The sequence below is a fragment of the Entelurus aequoreus genome, linkage group LG02 (genome assembly GCF_033978785.1).
Source record: "Entelurus aequoreus isolate RoL-2023_Sb linkage group LG02, RoL_Eaeq_v1.1, whole genome shotgun sequence".
Lineage (NCBI taxonomy): Eukaryota > Metazoa > Chordata > Actinopteri > Syngnathiformes > Syngnathidae > Entelurus > Entelurus aequoreus.
In genome coordinates, this window is record NC_084732.1 from 35,053,386 (window position 1) to 35,073,718 (window position 20,333).

Sequence of the window (20,333 nt, forward strand, 5' to 3'; positions counted from 1 at the left end):
ATCCTATTACCGGAGATTTATCAAAGACTTTGCAACGATTGCTGGCCCCTTGCACCAGCTCACACACAAGGGACAGTTATTTAAATGGACTGACAGCTGCAATGAGGCTTTTGCACAGCTGCGAGAGGCCTTGGTCCGAGCCCCAGTGTTGGCCTACCCAGACCCCAGCCGACCTTTCGTGGTCGATACAGATGCCAGTGATGTCGGTGTGGGGGTTGTGCTGTCACAGGAAGGGAATCACGGCGAGCAGGTCGTGGCCTTTTACAGTCGGGGGCTGAGCAAGCCAGAGCGGAACTACTGCGTCACCCGTCGGGAATTGTTGGCCATTGTCCTGGGCCTTCGTCATTTCCGACCCTACCTTTATGGTCAACGGTTTGTGTTGCGGACAGATCACGCCTCCCTCACCTGGTTGCTGAACTTCAAGGAACCCGAGGGGCAGCTGGCCAGGTGGGTCGAGATCTTGCAGGAATATGACTTCACGATTTCTCATCGACCAGGCCGCCTGCACGGCAACGCTGATGCACTGTCCAGACGGCCCTGTGAGGAGGCGTGTCGTTTCTGCCAGCGGGCGGAAGAGCGGTGCATGCCAGACCCATCAGTAGCTGCAGTCAGGCAACATGACATCACAGTCGACCTGGACAGCTTCACCCCCCAACAATTGATCGACCATCAAAGACAAGACCCAGTGCTTGAGAGAGCTCGCAGCTGGGTGGGGGCACAGCAGCGGCCGGAATGGACCACAGTGGTGCACTTGGATACTGAGACCAAAGCACTGTACTCCCAGTGGGACAGCCTCCTGTTGTCTCGCGACCTGCTGTATCGTCGCTGGGAAGCTCCGACAGGACAACATGCTGCCCTCCAACTCGTGGTGCCCCGTGTGCTGCGGCCTCAGGTCCTCGAAGTGATGCATGGCTTCCCAGGGACTGGCCATTTTGGAGTGACCAAGACCTTGCTCCGACTGAGGCAGCGTTTTTACTGGCCGGGCTGTCGCCGTGACGTGGAGATGCACGTCCACCGCTGTGATGCATGCACAGCAAAGAAAGGCCCCACACGCCGCTCCCATGCTCCCCTACAGCAGTTCCAGGTGGGGGCCCCCATGGAACGAGTGGGTGTGGACATTCTAGGCCCATTTCCGGTCACTGATAGCGGAAACCGTTACATCTTGGTGGCCATGGATTACTTCACGAAGTGGCCAGAAGCGTATGCGGTACCCGACCAGAGCGCTGCAACAACGGCAGAGAGATTGGTTTCGGAGATGTTCTGCCGATTCGGAGCTCCAGAGGAGTTGCACAGCGACCAGGGACGGAACTTCGAGTCTCAGGTATTCCAGGAGGTGTGCCGTCGCCTGGGTGTGAAAAAGACTCGCACCACGCCGCTGCATCCTCAGAGCGACGGGTTGGTGGAGCGTTTTAATAGAACCTTGGCCACACAACTTGCCATTCTCACCGACAAGAGGCAGAGAGACTGGGATTTACACCTCCCACTCATTCTTTGGGCCTACAGGACAGCGGTGCAGGAGTCAACACGCTGCACCCCTGCATTATTGATGTTTGGTCACGAACTACGCACGCCTGTTGATTTGGTTTTTGGCCCAGCCCCAGAACCAGAAGTGAGAGGAGCGCCGGGCCTGGACTACTACTACAACCTTGTGGAGCGGCTGCGGGAGGCCCACGATTTTGCCCGCACCAGCCTGACAGAGGCTGGGGCCCAACAGAAGCGGGCATATGACCTCCGCAGTCGAGGCCAGGACTTTGAACCAGGCGCGCATGTTTGGGTCTACAACCCGGTGAGAAAGAAAGGACTCTCCCCAAAGCTCACTAGCCACTGGGTGGGACCCTGCAAGGTCCTCCAGAAGTTGTCCGACGTGGTCTATCGGATACGACTGGCACCTCGGAACCGGCTGGTGGTGCTGCACCGAGACCGCTTGGCCCCATACCAGCCATTGGACCAGAGCCGGGGGAACTTGGAGTCAAGCACCCTGCCAGAGAGGGAGATACCCCCAGGGAGCAACGAGGATGCTGAGGTAATACCCCCTTCCGACCTACCTGCAGACAGTGGTAGCAGCCAGCCGCCATCAGAGGGGCGTCGACGACGCCGGTTGCCTCAGCACTTGCGGGACTTTGTGATGAACGCATGGGCTGTTGGGGACAACGAACCCAGCTAGGTGGGGGCTGTGTAGCGTCCCGGAAGAGTTAGTGTTGCAAAGGATTCTGGGTATCTGTTCTGTTGTGTTTATGTTGTGTTGTGGTGTGGATGTTCTCCCGAAATGTGTTTGTCTACTTGTTTGGTGTGTGTTCACAGTGTGGTGCATGTTTGTGACTGTGTTAATGTTGTTTTTATACGGCCACCCTGACTGTGACATGTGTGGCTGTTGACTAAGTATGCTGTGCTTTCACTTGTGTGTGTGTGTTTAAAATTGGCTTGATCATTAAAAGTTGAACCGATCGTTCATTGGGTCAGCATTTCTTGACATCTTCAAGCAAAGACATTTGTCAAACCCGTTCAACGCTACAGTATCTTTTAACTTTTTGCAGTGATTGATTCCTTGACAAAAAAAAACTAAAAATGTTTTTAAAAAAAACAGAACTATAATAACAAACACATTTTTGAATGGCTCTTTATAAGTAACGGCTCGTCAATATCCGGCTCCCTTTAAAAAGGTTTGAATCCCATTTTTCATTGATTGATTGATTCTTTTTTTTAATGTTTAATGCACTTTTTGTCAAAGGAAACCTCCTTTTTTAATGGCAAATCACAAACTATACAATGTTTCAGTTAGTACAGAGAAAAGGACAGAAGTGCTTGCTAGAAGACATCTTGAGTCAATTACTCCTTCTGTGCACATGAAGTCATCACGTTCCAAAATGTCCGACACTCTTAGGAATAGAAAAGCTTCTTTGTGCAACAAAACTATCTGATGTCCCTTCAGTTGTGGGGAAAACAAGACGAGATTGTGACCACAAAGGTCTGAGTGTGTTCCAAAAGAACAGATCGTCTACGAAGCACACAGCAGGTCAACAAGAAGGAGGAAGAGGAGGAGGAGTCACTACAAGAAGAGGAAGGCTGCAGTGGTCCTGCCCTGGAAAAAAGGTTTGAGTCCTCTTTTCTTTTTCTCCTTTTTTAACTGTTTTTTTTTCACTGCTTTGTTGACTTTTTACTTTTTTCTACCTAAGTGTTGACGAAAGTTTGCATTGGGAGACAAACTAGCATCTTTACTAAACGTGTTTTGTGAGTGTTGAGCGTTCACAGCCTAACAAAGTCTCTAAATGAGAAACATGTGTGAACACTTAATGACGTCATCTTAGTTGTGCACTGATTACATAATCCTGACTAAACTTTCAAAATAAAAGAATATCCTATAAAATGTTTTTTTTTCTCCCCCAGTTCTGTATAATAAAACCAAAAATAATTAAATACAAGTAATGTAAATAAAATAGACAACCTTTAACTGATTAGGGGTGAGGTCAAGGTTCGGATTAGGGCTTTTTTTTTTTTTTTTGCTTGAACAATACATAAATCTCCAGCTTGGTGGCAGCAGTGCTTGAATTAATAAACAGGCTGACCAGGAAATATAACAAAGTATACATAGCTCTATATTGTGATCATGCATGTTGATGACACATTCTAGCTGTGTCTGTAAATTTGACAGAGACAAGCAAACGAAGGCGTCTCCAACACAATGTAGCATTCTAGCGATCGGCGAATGTCCCTACACAGTGCGAAGTCACTTCTAAGTCGGCAAAAAAACAGTTTCTGATGAGTACCATTATCACTGGTGGACAGGCAATAACTAAATATGCTACTCTACACACTAGGAGAATATGCTAACCGCAAGCTAGAGCTCTTAAATGTAAACAAAGGTGGGCGAATCGAAACAAATATTGACCGTATACTATCGGTATATGGTTGATACTACACTTGTTAGATCAATATTTTTTATTATGAAAAAAACATTTTGTCGTGTTTGCTATTGTTAAGAAACTTAGGAAGTAAGTCCCTTGGTAAACAACAAATAATTCAAATTAGAGCCAATAGTAGGAAATGTTTAAATATTTATCTGACATTGTTACATCATTGTTACATTTTTGATCAAAAATGGAATGATTCAATAATTTAGAAAATTTGAAGTGTCAGTATTGGTAACCCCTTTGTTGCTTCTTGGTATTGGATATATACCCAAAATTTGTAGTATCGCCCAAAACTAATGTAAAGGGTCAAACAACAGAAGGATAAGTGTATATTACTTTTTGGCAGAAGTGCAGTTATAGAAGAAACATGTTACATTAGAAAGTAACCAGATATGAACAATAAATTAACAAGTAGGTTAATAAAAGTTTTAAATGGATGTAATATGTTACCGCATACATCAGCAGCCAAATTAGGAGCCGTTGTAACCCGTTTTAAAATGATTGTATTATCATTTATATGTTAATTGATTGAAATAAGGAGGTTGCAATACATACCGCGATATAGATTTGAGGCCATATTGCCCATCCATGGTGGGTGGTGACACGCTACATTTACTGCTATAAATTTACTTAAGCAAATTTTTGGATAGAGTAGTTTTAATGCAACATACTTTAATATTTTAACTTGTGTAAAATTAATGTTACTTTTACTCCCTTACATTGAGTTTATTTTGGGCGCTACATGTAATATTATGATCATTATAATTATAATATGTTGATTACTGCTTGCAAAGACGCGTTCATTTGGCTCGTTTGAGAGGCTTCTTCTCGCGGGAACAGTCACGTGACTCTGTTTCACCAATCAAAATGAGCCTGGCAGTCACATGACTGCACTCAATCTACACAATGTAAAAATGGACACGGTGAGGATGCACAACTCTTCAATGTTTACTTACAAACTTTGAAAAATAAAACGTATATCATCTGCTGTCATCAGTAGAAATGTTTACATTTACCCCTGCAAGAATTCTGCCTCCAACTAGAAAACACATGTTGCAGTAAGTTGTGGATGTTGTTTGTTTTAGGTAAGGCAAGGCAAAGCAACTTTATTTGTATAGCGCTTTTCATAGTCAAGGCAGACTCAAAGTGCTTCACAGACAACAAAGTGAAATGAAAGAAAATAAAAGCAAAATTAAAATGCAGACAATAAAAATAAAAACAGTGCGAAAGTTAAAAGATTAAAAGATTTAGCTGAAAACTAAGGTGAATATAAAAGTCTTCAGTCTAGTTTTAAAAGTAGTCAGAGTTGGGGAGAGTCTGACATCTGCAGGAAGTTTATTCCAGCTATTTGTTGCATAGTGACTGAATGATGCTCTCCCTTGATTTGAGTTTACTCTGGGAACCGCTAACAGATTGGTCTCAGAAGATCTTAGTGATCTAGAGGGCTTATATAGTGGGAGCATATCAGTGATATACTTCGGCCCTAGACCATGTAGTGATTTATATGTGAGCAGGAGGATTTTGAAATCAATTATCTGATGTACAGGGAGCCAATGTAAGGATTTAAGAATTGGTGTAATGTGCTCACATTTTTTGGTCTTTGTTAGAACTCTAGCAGCAGCGTTCTGAACAAGCTGTAGCTGCCTGACAGTTTTTTTGGGAAGACCTGCAAGGAGACCATTACAATAGTCTAGCCTACTGGTAATAAAGGCATGTACAAGTTTTTCTAAGTCTTGAGCTGACATGAGCCCTCTAAGACTTGTTACATTTTTGAGGTGATAGTAGGCCGATTTTGTTATTGATTTGATGTGACTGTCGAAATGTCAATCAGAATCTAAAATAGCATCCAGCTAGGTGGCAGCAGTTCTTAAATTAATCAACAGGCTGATTCAGAGACAATCTCTTTTTTCTATTTTACCAAATAATCTGAAACAATTCAGTGAGTTGAAATCGATTCAGTAACTTTTGAGCAAAAAGAATCAAGCAGTGTGACTGTGAAATACATACTAGATACTGGACATTGCAGGTGAATTTTCTTATATACCTGTTATTTATTGCAAGGGAATTATATGAATTATGAATACAAACAATCATGTTAATAGCAATTAATGTCCAATGCATTCCCACTTTATTTGAATAAAGGGCCACCAACACTTTTAGGTTGAATTAACAAGAGGAAGCCTTTTCTGCTCACATTTTCAACCTTTAAGCTATTTTCAATAAAAGTATCAACATTTTAACACTCAATGTACCCGCTACTTCTACTGTTGTTTTTGAACATAAAATAAAACAATATTAATATCAAAAATAAAGTGCAGCCAACATCTCTTCAGGTTGAATTAGCAGTAATTAGCAGTTTTCAAATTAAATGAGCAGTGGTTTGACCTGCTACTACTCCTATTTTAATAAACACGGAACATCATAAAGACATAACAGAAGTGACAGCGGACAAGTTTGGGCGACACACGGACCAAATGGCCGAGAATGTAATTAACGAAGTTAGAAACGTACGCAAAGTGTGACCACTTTTTCAGTGATAAATAACTTTTTTTTTGTTTTACTTTTTATACTGATAGTGTTTGTTATAACGTTTTTAACCCTAGTCTCTAGCTGGTCTGTCGGCGAACTTGCTCGATTAGTCCGTCGTATCCTCTAGATCAGGGGTGTCAAACTCGTTTTAGCTCAAGGGCCACATCGAGAAAATCTATTCCGAAGTGGGCCGGACTGGTATATTCACAGCGTGATAATTTAAAAATAAAGACAACTTCAGATTGTTTTCTTTGTTTTAAAAAAAAGAGCAAGCCCATGATTCTGAAAATGTACAAATCATGATGTTTTTTTTTACACTTACATGTTGGTTTGAATTTGTTATCTATCAGAAGATGAAATGAATAATAATATCAACCAAATTACAGGATGTTATTAATTTAATTTACTAATTTTCCCCAACTGATGTACTTACGTTATGTAGTTTGTTCTGTACATATGTAGCATCATCTACAACAAAACGTGTGAATTTGGACTCATTTAATTAATCCCACATAAAGTTATAAGGGGATACGTATTATTTCAGCATATTTATGTGCGTCCAGAAAATATGTCCCCAGTTATAAGGACAACACGAAATGTACAAATTATCAAAAACATTTATTTGGGTAGAACTGTCACAGGTTAGCATCTTTGACATGAACGTAGCAATCCACATTTTGTATACTATCACTAATAAGTACTTGGGGGGGGGAGTATAAATAATAACTATTGTGACATCCAGTGGACACATTTAGAACAGCAGTTTCTTTCATTCAAAAATTTCAGCTCATTTTTATATTTAGCAAACTCCTCTCGCGGGCCGGATAAAACCTGTTCACGGGTCAAATCCACCCTGTTTGACACCCATGCTTCGGATAAATAGATGTTTAATTGTCATTGCAACATCTGACATGTACAGCAAGATTAAAAGTGTGAAAAAATGTCAAAGTGCATAAGTGGATCGCAGTAAAAACTTACAATCAAGGGCAGATTTAAAAATAGCTCAAATCCAGACATAATAGCTCAAATTATTTCAAAACAGACCAAAAACTCCAATGCAGTCATCCATTTCACATGTGCGTGCAAGAGCATTTTGGAATTATTGAGTAGAGTTACTTACAGCTGTTGTGTATTTGTGGATTGGAGGTTTCTTGATGCAGATTGTGGTGTGAGGAGTTCTTGGAGGTAACGTCCATCAATGCCTTGGTGGGTCAACAGGCAGATTGTGTATTCCATGTGGTGGTGGATATGGGGAGCCAGTGGAGTGTCCGGATAATAAGGGTAATGTGTTCATAGTTACGGACCCTCATCAGGATCCTGGCAGCACTGTGTTGGGTGTGTTGGAGTTTTTGAAGGCTCCTGCGGTTTAGCTGGAGGATGTTGTTGGACAGACAGGAGGTGAGCGCTAATGGGGGGCGTAAGGGAGGCTGGGTCCAATCCCGCAAAGAGCTGAGTCTCATCAGCAAAGCAGACAAGACTCCATGCTTTCTGATGATCTGACCCAGGGGAGCATGGAGATATAGATGTTAAAGAGGGTCACACCGAGGACGGACGGACACACACACACACACACACACACACACACACACACACACACACACACACACACACACACACACACACACACACACACACACACACACACACACACACACACACACACACACAGACACCAACTAAGGTTATAGCAAAAAATAAAGAGCTACTAAATCAGAAGTTATTTTCCACTCACTCAGTAATTGAGTATTTTTTGTCACTGAATATTTACTCATCTAATTATTTGGATGACTACTTTTTACTTTTATACGGTACTTTTTACTTGCGCACAATTTTTGAGATACCCTACCCACCTGTGCTCGCTTGTCTCATACGAAGAAATAAATTAATATGGTGAACATTTTTGTGTCCACTTTTAGGGGAGCATGACAGAAAATACTCAGGAACCATTTAGTGCAGGGGTCTTCTATTATATTTGTCCAAGGGCCAAAATGTGTCTTGGCAAACGCCGTAAGGACAAGGATCATTAAAAAATGGTAATGCAAATATAATAAAAGTACAAGTATAAATACTATAGACAGCAGCTTTATTAGACAGCATCTTTATTATTGTCCATTCTTAACATGTACAAGACACATAAGAACTGAAATTAAATTTTCGGCACAATCCCACTAAGAGCAGACATACGTTACAGGGGGACAAGACGGGACCGCCAACGGATCAGCCACTTACAGCGCTCCTTAAAAAGGTGGGAAAAAGGTGACATAGTAAAAAAAATATCAGTCTAAGGCTGGACCCTCAGGAGGGGTCCAGACTGAGTCCGAGGAAAAAACCTCACATAGCATGGCACACATAAACATGGTACATGTAATCACAACAACTCGCAACAGAGGGGGGAGTTGGGACCTTGGAGGCCGGCTGCCGCTATAAAGCGCTACTCAGCCCCACAAAAACCGGAGGAATCAAACAGTGGTGAAGGCGCTGATTTGGGGAGGGGCGTGTGCGTGCATGTATGCCCAATTAATTAACTTGGGTGAGATGTTGAAATGTTTTTGTGTACTGGGGCCGATCTCAAAAGTTCGACACCAGGTGCTTGTTGAAAAAAAGGAAGGTCAAAAGCATCCATGTTTGAGGAGTCCTCGGGGGAGTTCTTCAGAACAGCCTGTTCCTGATAGCATCAAGGCCATTCGAGGGAGTCAAATCGTAGATTAAGATGTTGTTTTTCTTCGAGCAGTCCAAACAATGACTTGCCTGCTCTCGTGTCCGTGCTGGCTCTCTCAAATTCAATTTAATTATTATTTTTCGGCAAACTTCTCCAAGATGAAATCCATTTTGCGATTCAAATCAGAAACAGCCCGACCCAATCCTTCCATTGCGTTGAACAGCCTTTGGGCCCCTTGAGTGGCTGCCATCGTCTTCCGAATTTGACGATACACCAGAGCAATGCCCAGCCCAATCAGCAGGTGTCCCGCGATCACGGTTCCAAATAGGTAGATGTCTTCCACGTCCTCGATGGAAAGGACTGAGAGGCACATGAGTCTGCAATTATTCCAGGAATCTCTCACGTACCCCGCAGCAATGGTTCCATCAGGGCAGCCAGGCTCCCCCGAACCTCTTTTCCTTGTCGAAAAGACTGTGTCAATTGCGTCGAGAGTCCAGCTGATCATATTCATTTTGATGTTTAGATTTGAGGACAGCGCAAGAAAAGAGGCTTCAAAAAAGTTCAGACAAAGACAAGGACACTGAAAGCAAGCAGGGAAGGAGGGAACGGAGAAAAATGCGACCGCCCTCACCAAGAGGCAAGACAGAAAAACAGTATAAATAGTATAGTCATGGGGCGGTATGGTGTAGTGGGTAGAGCGGCTGTGCCAGAACCCTAATGGTTGCAGGTTCGCTCCCCGCCTCTTGACATCCAAATCGCTGCCGTTGTGTCTTTGGGCAGGACACTTCACCCTTGCCCCCTGTGCCGCTCACACTGGTGAATGAATGATGAACGAATGATAGGTGGTGGTTGGAGGGACTGTAGGCGCAAACTGGCAGCCTCGCTTCCGTCAGTCTACCCCAGGGCAGCTGTGGCTACAAATGTAGCTTACCACCACCAGGTGTGAATGAATGATGGGTTCCCACTTCTCTGTGAGCGCTTTGAGTATCTAAAAATAGAAAAGCGCGATATAAAATCTAATCCATTATTATTATTATTATTAATAAAATGCATAGGCGCCGATCCCGTGGGTGCTTTGGGGCCCGAGCACCCACGGACAATGCCGAGCTCCCACGTGGGATTGTTGTCAACTTTCAATCTTTACAATACTTTTTTAAATATTCAGTCTTGTTGTTGTTAATTTTGTGGTGAGTTTGGTCCTATTTACATATTAAAAAAGTCACATATCATATAGTCTATAATTAATAAAGTCTAACCAAGATTTCAATGACACCACACTAAACTAAACGACAAACACATTCCCTGCGGCACCAACTCTTCCAGGACGCTACAATATAAACAAACGCCATGGGTGGATCTACACCTAACGTCCACTGTAATGATACCACGTATAAGAGCGTATCTAGTCGATACTACTATGATTACATCGATATTTTTTAACATCACAAAATCTTCTTTCGTTTTTTTTTATTTATAATTTTATTATTTATGTTTATAAACTCAGGAAATATGTCCCTGGACACATGAGGACTTTGAATATGACCAATGTATGATCCTGTAACTACTTGGTATCGGATTGATACCCAAATTTGTGGTATCACCCAAAACTAATGTAAAGCATCAAACAACAGAAGAATAAGTGATTATTACATTTGAACAGAAGTGTAGATAGAACATGTTAAAAGAGAAAGTAAACAGATATTAACAGTAAATGAACAAGTAGATGAATAATTCATTTTCTACCACTTGTCCTTAATAATTTTGACAAAATAATAGAATGATAAATGACACAATATGTTACTGCATATGTCAGCAGACTAATTAGGAGTTTTTGTTTGTTTACTTACTACTAAAAGACAAGTTGTCTACTATGTTCACTATTTTTTTTAAGGACAAAATTGCAATAATAAACATATGTTTAATGTACCCTAAGATTTTTTTGTTAAAATAAAGCCAATAATGACATGTTTTGTGGTCTGGTGTAGAAAAGTACCGAAATACTTTTGGTACCAGTACCGGTACCAAAATACTGGTATCGGGACAGCACTAATACCCACTGGCCGAAATGTAGATCGGCGCCTATAATAAATGGTATAGTATAAAACTGCCTCCGCTATGTTTGGACAGTGAAGTGAAGTGTATTTATATAGCGCTTTTCTCTAGTGACTCAAAGCGCTTTTACATAGTGAAACCCAATATCTAAATTACATTTAAACCAGTGTGGGTGGCACTGGGAGCAGGTGGGTAAAGTGTCTTGCCCAAGGACACAACGGCAATGACTAGGATGGCGGATGCGGGGATCAAACCTGGAACCCTTAAGTTGCTGGCACGGCCACTCTACCAACCGAGCTATACCGACAGTCAGCTCAGCTCATCCGCTACATCACGACTTTGAAGAAACCACTCTCGTTTTACAGTTTTATTGATGCGAAAAAGGTGAAACTGTAATACACAGTTGAAGAAATAACCACTTTCAATTAAGGCTGCAGCTAACGATTATTTTTCTATCGATTAATCTATAGATTATTTTTTCGATTAATCGGTTAATCTATAGATTATTTTTTCGATTAATCTATAGATTATTTTTCCTTTTACCGGTTATTTTTTTATTCAAAATGAAGATGAAAAAATTAATGTAGGCCAGTTTTTTCGAAAGGCATGGCTTTTATTTACAAAAAAAAAGAAGTATGGCCACTCAGTCAACATTGACAACAACATGACTAAATATTCTGTAACAATGTAAACATTTAAAACTTTTAACCTTTAACAAAATGAAAGTAGCTTATTTGCTTTCTAATGTGCAAATATAAAAGTCAACATCCAGTGCAAATCTTAATATTCTGCAATAGTATAAGCATTTCAAAAGTAAAAGTATTGCTTATTTTGCTTTAAAATGTGCAAAAATAAAGATAAACATCCAATACAAAAAAGTGTCAAACGAAATATTCTGTAACAACTGTGTAAACATTTCAACAAAAGTGAAAGTATTGCTTATTTGCTAAAATGTGCAAAAATAAAGATAAACATCCAATACAAAAAAGTGCCAATCTAAATATTCTGGAGCACTGTAAACATTAAGTATAGCTTTTAAAATGTGCAAAATAAACATCCAGTCCAACACAGTAGACAATAACCAATTCTACTCATTCCAGTGAGTGACCAACAGTTGTAATGAAGAAAGGTTAGCATGTCTACATGCTCTGCTTCTTTTCTTGTTTACAATATTCCCAGAAGCAGAAAATAGGCGCTCAGAAGGGGTCAATGTGGCTGGAACTGGGAGGTAATTAGCCTTCACCTCAAGCCAGGACTGCGAGTGAGCTGAGCTGCAGTTTAAGTTTCTAGAAGGTCAACGGGCTCATAGTGATGTTACTAGTAGTTGACTGGGAGGTGTTTATTATCATTTGGGGAGAGTCCGCTGCCTGATGCTCACCTGCTAAACACCTATCTGCTCCACGCTGAAGCGCTGACTACATGCGCTCTGAATACGCACTGCTGATTGGCTGATAATGCTTCGTGTGTACCAATCAGATGGTTGTGTGGGTGGGACAATGCTGCGTGCTGAGACAGAGGCAGGAGCGAAGCAGCTTTTTAAGACTTTAGCAGCTAAAGTTAGCTTTAGCTTAGAAACTCGTTCGGTACACCCCCGTACCGAACCGAAAGCCCCGTACCGAAACGGTTCAATACAAAACACGTACCGTTACACCCCTAGCAGATACAAATGACACATTCATGTTTTTGTGTAATGATGACAACGTATGCTCACGCGGACGATTGACTAGTTGATGGTTGATGGTTTTCTTTTCAAATGTTCGTTCATAGCCGTTGTGCTGCTATGATAGGCCATTTACGCTCGACACAGTGTGCATTCAACAACATTATTAGGCTGTGTATTGAAATACTTCCACACTTTTGACGACTTTTGGCGTGATTTTTCCCCCTCGCTCGCACCGCTCGCATCGTCTGCTTTGCGCTTCGCCATGACGGTAGTGTGACGTAAATATGCGACGCGTCGACGCACAAAAACGGCGTCGACGTATTTACGTAACCGATGACGTCGACTACGTCGACGCGTCGTTTCAGCCTTACTTTCAATTCTTATTTGCTATGTATTTGTATTATTTAAAATTTTAAAAAAAACTAAAAATTTACTTTGCTTAAAATAAAAACTAACTCCCATGTATACACATGAATCCCTTCACGTTCATGGCTCACATAAACCAGAAGTATCCAATTACAGTCATTCAGACATCAGTTTTACTGATGAAATAGACCAAAATAATAAGTGTAAATATAGTTCTAAACATATTCCACGCCTCTTGCAATAAAACATGCTTTTATTTGGTCAAAATATAATTTGGGGGCAATTTCCGGCCGTATTTGATGCACGCCGCCGCTACATTCATGCAATGTTTAGTGACCAGACGGCAGAAAATAGAGAACGACCCAAAAAAATTATTGCCTTCAATTTGTCAAAATCCAAATTAACTTTGGACCAACAACCACGGATAAATTGTGACTTTTGTGTGACTTTGTTCCGAGAGCAAGCGTCATCACTCGTTGAACAATCCATCTTCCATTGAGCAGCACTTTTCTCTCAAACTGTTTGGTTTTTTGGGATGTTTGCTTATCAAGGAACCTTGGTCAAGGGTTTGGGAAACTGTAAAAAATGTTTTTGACAAATCAGACTTCATGTTCACGTCTAGATGTCTGTGGAGCTCTTCTCTGCGAGTCCTCCCGCTGGGAACAATGAGAGTCTTCAAGCCAACAGAGTGGGAGGAAGTAAACCTCTACATCGCTTCATGAAGGCACAACCTCAGAGTGTTGGAGTAAGACATCACACAACCAAACCTGATCACAATCTTTGAAACATCACCATGATGTGTTGCAGGAGGTAGGGATGGGTACCGAATCCAGTACTTTTTTGGCAGCGACCAAAACTGAGGTCCTATCGGGAACCGATTTAAGTAAAACCAACGGTGTCATGTTTCGGTAGCGGGGTTGCGCGTGACATCACACCCCATTGCTAACTCAGCTGCTAACTCAGCGGGCTTTTTGCACGTCGACACTTGGCCATCACTCCAGCAGCACTACAGCGCACTCAGCCAAACTACCTCGAGGTCAGGAGGGGTTCTTAACCTTTTTGGCTTTCGGGGCCCGGGGCCCACTCAAATATTAACACTGAATTAGTAATATTACTCTTGATTTGAATCATATTCTTACTTGATTGCAGTTAAACAGGATACACTTTGTCAAATGATATGAAACCATGTTTAATCACAAAGATCAAGGTTAAGGTCAGGCTGATTACAAAAATAAATACTAATCAAATACACAGCAAGAGAAGGGACTCATTAAAAATGATGAAAAATAAATGTACTTGAAATTTTTGCAGTGCTAAGATGGATGAATTCTAACTGAATAAATACAATAATATACAGTACAGGCCAAAAGTTTGGACACACCTTCCCATTTCAATGTGTTTTCTTTATTTTTATGACTATTTACATTGTAGATTGTCACTGAAGGCATCGAAACAAAAACCATTTCAGGTCACTACCTCTTGAAGCTCATCAAGAGAATGCCAAGAGTGTGCAAAACAGTAATCAGAGCAAAGGGTGGCTATTTTGAAGAAACTAGAATATAAAACATGTTTTCAGTTATGTCACCTTTTTTTGTTAAGTACATAACGCCACATGTGTTCATTCATAGTTTTGATGCCTTCAGTGACAATCTACAATGTAAATAGTCATGAAACTAAAGAAACCCCACCATATGAGAAGGTGTGTCCAAACTTTTGGCCTGTACTGTATATGTTTCTAAAATAAACTATCAAAAAAGTGAAAGTGCAAATGAAAATACAACTTCACCGCATTAGTCATCATTTTTGCGCTTATTAAACTTCTCTGTGACTTTAGCTCCAGACTTCTTCTGTTTGTTTAATATTGTCATTACTGCCACGCAGGGTGAAAAAGTGTATTACAACCGAGTACACTGCGACCCATACGGACCACAGCTGAGAAAGATTATTTTTGCCAACATGTCTCCAAAAAGCTCTAATATTAGTTAAGTAAGGCTCCTATTTTCCACAAATGCACTAGCTTGATGCTAATACACATTGGCTTTGCTATTGACACGCTACTGATTAACTTTTTAATTTCAACACCTTCAAATTTGATAATGAAAACTACAACTAAGAGGCACGTCACAATCAAACAGCTGGTGCGTAATTAGTAAAATGCTTACAGTATTACCACTTTGTATGGTGTAACAGACAACAACGACTGAAATGACCGAACACACCATCAATTATACACTACTGCCATCTTGGACTTGCAACTGATAACTCAGAAATGTGATAATGAAACAAGACACAACACCTGGACAGCAGATATGACAATCAACTCATTTTTAAATGTTACAATAAAAAAAATTATGTTATCATCATAAACAATATTTATTAACACACAAAAGTACCAACAATGAGTACCGTTGAGTAACGGTATCGGTTCCAATGTGAACGTTACCCATCCCTAAGAGGAAGGTCCAATTTTTACTTACTGTTGCTTTATTGTTCACTGTTGATTTACCCTGTAATTTGCAGGTGGCTGTCGTGATTTTAGGAGTATCTTTCATCATTGCGTCCATTATTATGGCAGAAGATCATCCCGCTCACGATTTGTGGCGAAACACCCCGCTGGGATACATCATTGGAATAAAAGTGAGGTCACAGGTGAAGCACTGCCAGGACACATTTGATGTTCTTGTCTTCTTCTCCTTGCAGTTTCTCACATGTGGCGTTCTGTATATCATCACAGAACACAACCCAACCAAGAAAACTGTAAGATTAGTTTTTGTTAGTTTATTTTAAAGGTCAACGTTTCATCTTGTCCATCTTTTCCACTTTTAGGTGACAGCATCCTTGGCTCTCAGCATCGTGACCGTCATATTCTCAAGTGTGATGATTTTTTTCCTCATTCCCGACATGGTAAACCATGGTTTTAAGGGTCTTGACATGTATGACATGGACAACACGACTGCTATCGAGGACGACACATGGGTGGTGTCACAGCCTGAAGTAATGCCTCTTTATAATATTTTCTTTAAAAACTTATAGGAAATGGAGCTTTAGCATTCAAACTATACACACAATTTAGGTGTGTGATCTTATAATATATATAATTTCATATAATACATTAATGTACTCCAATTGTGAAACTGTAACGCTATAATGATTATCTAAAATTACAATGAATTGCGTGAGATCGACAGGCGGATCGGTGCGGCGTCTTCAGTAATGCGGACGCTGTATCGGTCCGTTGTGGTGAAGAAGGAGCTGAGCCGGAAGGCAAAGCTCTCAATTTACCGGTCGATCTACGTTCCCATCCTCACCTATGGTCATGAGCTTTGGGTTATGACCGAAAGGACAAGATCACGGGTAAAAGCGGCCGAAATGAGTTTCCTCCGCCGGGTGGCGGGGCTCTCCCTTAGAGATAGGGTGAGAAGCTCTGCCATCCGGGGGGAGCTCAAAGTAAAGCCACTGCTCCTCCACATCGAGAGGAGCCAGATGAGGTGGTTCGGGCATCTGGTCAGGATGCCACCCGAACGCCTCCCTCGGGAGGTGTTTAGGGCACGTCCAACCGGTAGGAGGCCACAGGGAAGACCCAGGACACGTTGGGAAGACTATGTCTCCCGGCTGGCCTGGGAACGCCTCGAGATCCCCCGGGAGGAGCTGGACGAAGTGGCTGGGGAAAGGAACGTCTGGGCTTCCCTGCTTAGGCTGCTGCCCCCGCGACCCTACCTCGGATAAGCGGAAGAAGATGGATGGATGGATGGATAGATACAATGAATTGCAATTACAATACTGTGCTACATTTGAAAAAAAAAAAACACATACCATGTGAAATATAGTACAATAAAACTATATCCTTTTCATACATATATCCATATACAATTTGAATTAAGTTATTATAATTAAGTTGAATTAAAAATAATTACAAATAAAAGGAACACATTAAATAGTACACTTTTAATACTGTAATATTTGTATTGTTAGTATTTATAATTGTTTTGGTATGGACAGAGTTTAAATCTAGATGTGCTGCAATAACAACAAAAATATTTTACAAAAATAAAGAATCCAATCAAAAATGGAATAACAATAAGTATAGTTATTATTATATATAATTAAACATCATTAAAAACATGAATGGTCCTGCCATGCACTTCAGTAACATGTTGTAATTGAACTGAATAGATGTATATGTTACTTCTGATGGCGGTATTTACCAATAGAAGCCAAAATTTACAATACATTTTTATTATAATTTTGTATTTTTAATGTAATGTTAATGTAAAACGTATAAAAATAATACGATGAGAACAATAATATAACAAAAAAAACAGTAACATAAATGATACAAAAAATGGACATGCATAATGGCGTATAATGCTTTGAAAATTATATAAAATTAGAATTTAGTTCGATGATGGCACTAAAAAAATAAAAACGTATTCCTAATGCCTTTTTTTTTAAGTGAATGTGAATTGCTATTCACCTTTACAAAAACAGGACAATACTAAAATAAATAGAATAGTCTTGTAATGTCGTCCAATAAAAAAGTGAATGCTGTTATATTAGTACTCAACTAAAACAAAAGAATGATTGAAATTCCCAAATAAAATAAAATAGTCTTGTAATAATTCTCTGTTGTAATATAACAAAATGTAGCTCTAGCTTGAGTCATTTTATAAATTATAAATTTATATATATAAATAATTACAGGCCACATCATTGGGAATACCTGCATATGCATATGCACACCACTGGAAATTACTATGGGACAAAAAGAAATACATGAATATATCTTTGAATAATTACCTAAATCTGTCATTAATTAAATCATTAGATACATGATTAAATTGTGAAATAATTAATTAAATAATTAAAAGATTAAATAAATGATTCATTAAATGATTATATAATTAAATGTCACTTTACATTAAGTAACTGTAAATATGACATTCATTAACACAGTTACCTAATTAGTTCTAACTATGATTCATTAATGACACATTCAAGTAATCATTTAATTTTGTCCTATTAGGCCCTCTATAAACTACCAGCAAGACAATATATGATGTTTGCCTGTGTGACTTTGTCAATCAATAACTAATAATCCAACCTGTTGTGTTTATTTGTAGGCCCTTGGAATGACAACAGAAGCCATCTTCATATTCTATATGTTTGTTGGTCTAATTATTGTGTTGGTGATGTCGGTGCTGGCTGGAGCTGCTCTGCGTTCCACCAAGTCTCAGGTACACAAACATGGCTGTTGATGCGTCACTATTCATTTCAACCGTCAACAATGATGTTTGTCATCCGCTTTCAGGCCACTGTAGTGTTTTCCACTATCAACGCTCAAACACCTGATCAATAACACCATCAAGATCACCATCATCTTAGTGAGTAATTCCATATACTGTACTCATTACATTACATCTGGATTTATACTAGCAATAATATTTCAAATGTACCACTCATTTACCTACATGAAGTCATACACGGGTTGACTATAAAATGGTTAACTAATAATAATAATAAATCTACAATAAAAAAATATAAAAAATATATATATTTCATATCTTATTTAAATATATGAGAATGCTAAATAATACTGTAAATAACTAAGTCAAGATTGTTTTTTTCAATGGATAAAAGTATAACATGATTGCACAATATAAAACTGTTTTAAAAGACTAATATTTAATTCATTGTTTAAGAAGAGTGTTGGTAATAATCAATTCCCCCTTTGTTAATGTATTTATTTTTTAATAAAATAATGCCTGTATGAAATCATATTTGAGTTGAGTGTGAAATTACATAATTCAGTTATGGTAGAACACTTTTGTAATTTTATGTAGAGCATTAAAAACAACCTTTTTGTAAAATGTGCATGGAAAATAAAAAGTGATGTTTTTTATTCCATATATTTTGGTGTCCAAGCCAGGGGATAATGTCGTCTCTCATCCAAAATTAGCCGGGCTAGGCTCCAGTTTCCCCGTGACCCTGAACAGGAAAAATGGCTTACAATGCTTTTTAATATATTGTATAACAGGAATGGTTTTGCGATGGACTCGTCATCACTGAGAACACAAGATGGCACATTAAATACCTCTGTGATATATCAATAATATATCAACTTGTATATGTCGTGTTCTCTGACAATGTAGAATGTAAAAGTTAAGAACCGTATTATTCTGCAAAATCCTGCTTCCTATTGCCGTATAAACATATTTACTGTGTATGTCTAAGTCTAAGTATGCAGTGTTATTTGGTATTCAAATGTAAATAAACTGTCTTGTGACAACAGCAAAGTTCATAACAAACAATGCAAAATCCATACAAGTAGTGCTGCGTCATTTATTCCACTTTACTTCCTCAACTTTGATTAATTAAAGCACTCACATTGTATTTAATGTTTCAAATAAGGATGTTTAGCTTTTTCTTTGGCTTTTTTGTGGTGGATGTCAGCACATAAAGATAAAGTATGATGATAGCCATAGAAACACAAATGGACCTCATTGCGACAAAGGAAACGATCTGGCTGCTCAGTACAACATGAACCATACAAGTAATCATACATTCTTTTTAAAGGCCTACTGAAACCCACTACTACCGACCACGCAGTCTGATAGTTTATATATCAATGATGAAATCTTAACATTATAACACATGCCAATACGGCCGGGTTAACTTATAAAGTGACATTTTAAATTTGCCGCTAAACTTCCGGTTCGAAACGCCTCTGAGGATGACGTATGCGTGTGACGTAGCCCGGCGAACACGGGTATGCCTTCCACATTGAAGCCGATACGAAAAAGCTCTGTTTTCATTTCATAATTCCACAGTATTCTGGACATCTGTGTTCGTGAATCTGTTTCAATCATGTTCATTGCATTATTGAGAAGGAAGCCGAGCAAGCAAAGAAGAAAGTTGTCGGTGCGAAATGGACGTATTTTTCGAACGTAGTCAGCCACAACAGTACACAGCCGGCGCTTCTTTGTTTACATTCCCGAAAGATGCAGTCAAGATGGAAGAACTCGGATAACAGAGACTCTAACCAGGAGGACTTTTGATTTGGATACACAGACGCCTGTAGAGAACTGGGACAACACAGACTCTTACCAGGATTACTTTGATTTGGATGACAAAGACGCAGACGTGCTACTGTGAGTAT

At 39.9% G+C, this 20,333-nt stretch overlaps 1 protein-coding gene across 1 annotated transcript; it reads left to right on the forward strand.

Moving 5' to 3' along the window:
- The first annotated feature begins 2,989 nt into the window (after positions 1–2,989).
- Positions 2,990–19,560, forward strand: LOC133632972 (uncharacterized). The gene is made up of 7 exons (XM_062025858.1): positions 2,990–3,089; positions 13,798–13,922; positions 15,698–15,814; positions 15,878–15,934; positions 16,004–16,171; positions 18,298–18,411; positions 18,486–19,560. Exons 2-7 carry the CDS (start codon positions 13,800–13,802, stop codon positions 18,531–18,533), a joined length of 627 nt encoding a protein of 208 aa, XP_061881842.1. The 5' UTR covers positions 2,990–3,089; positions 13,798–13,799; the 3' UTR covers positions 18,534–19,560.
- Positions 19,561–20,333: the final 773 nt, after the last annotated feature.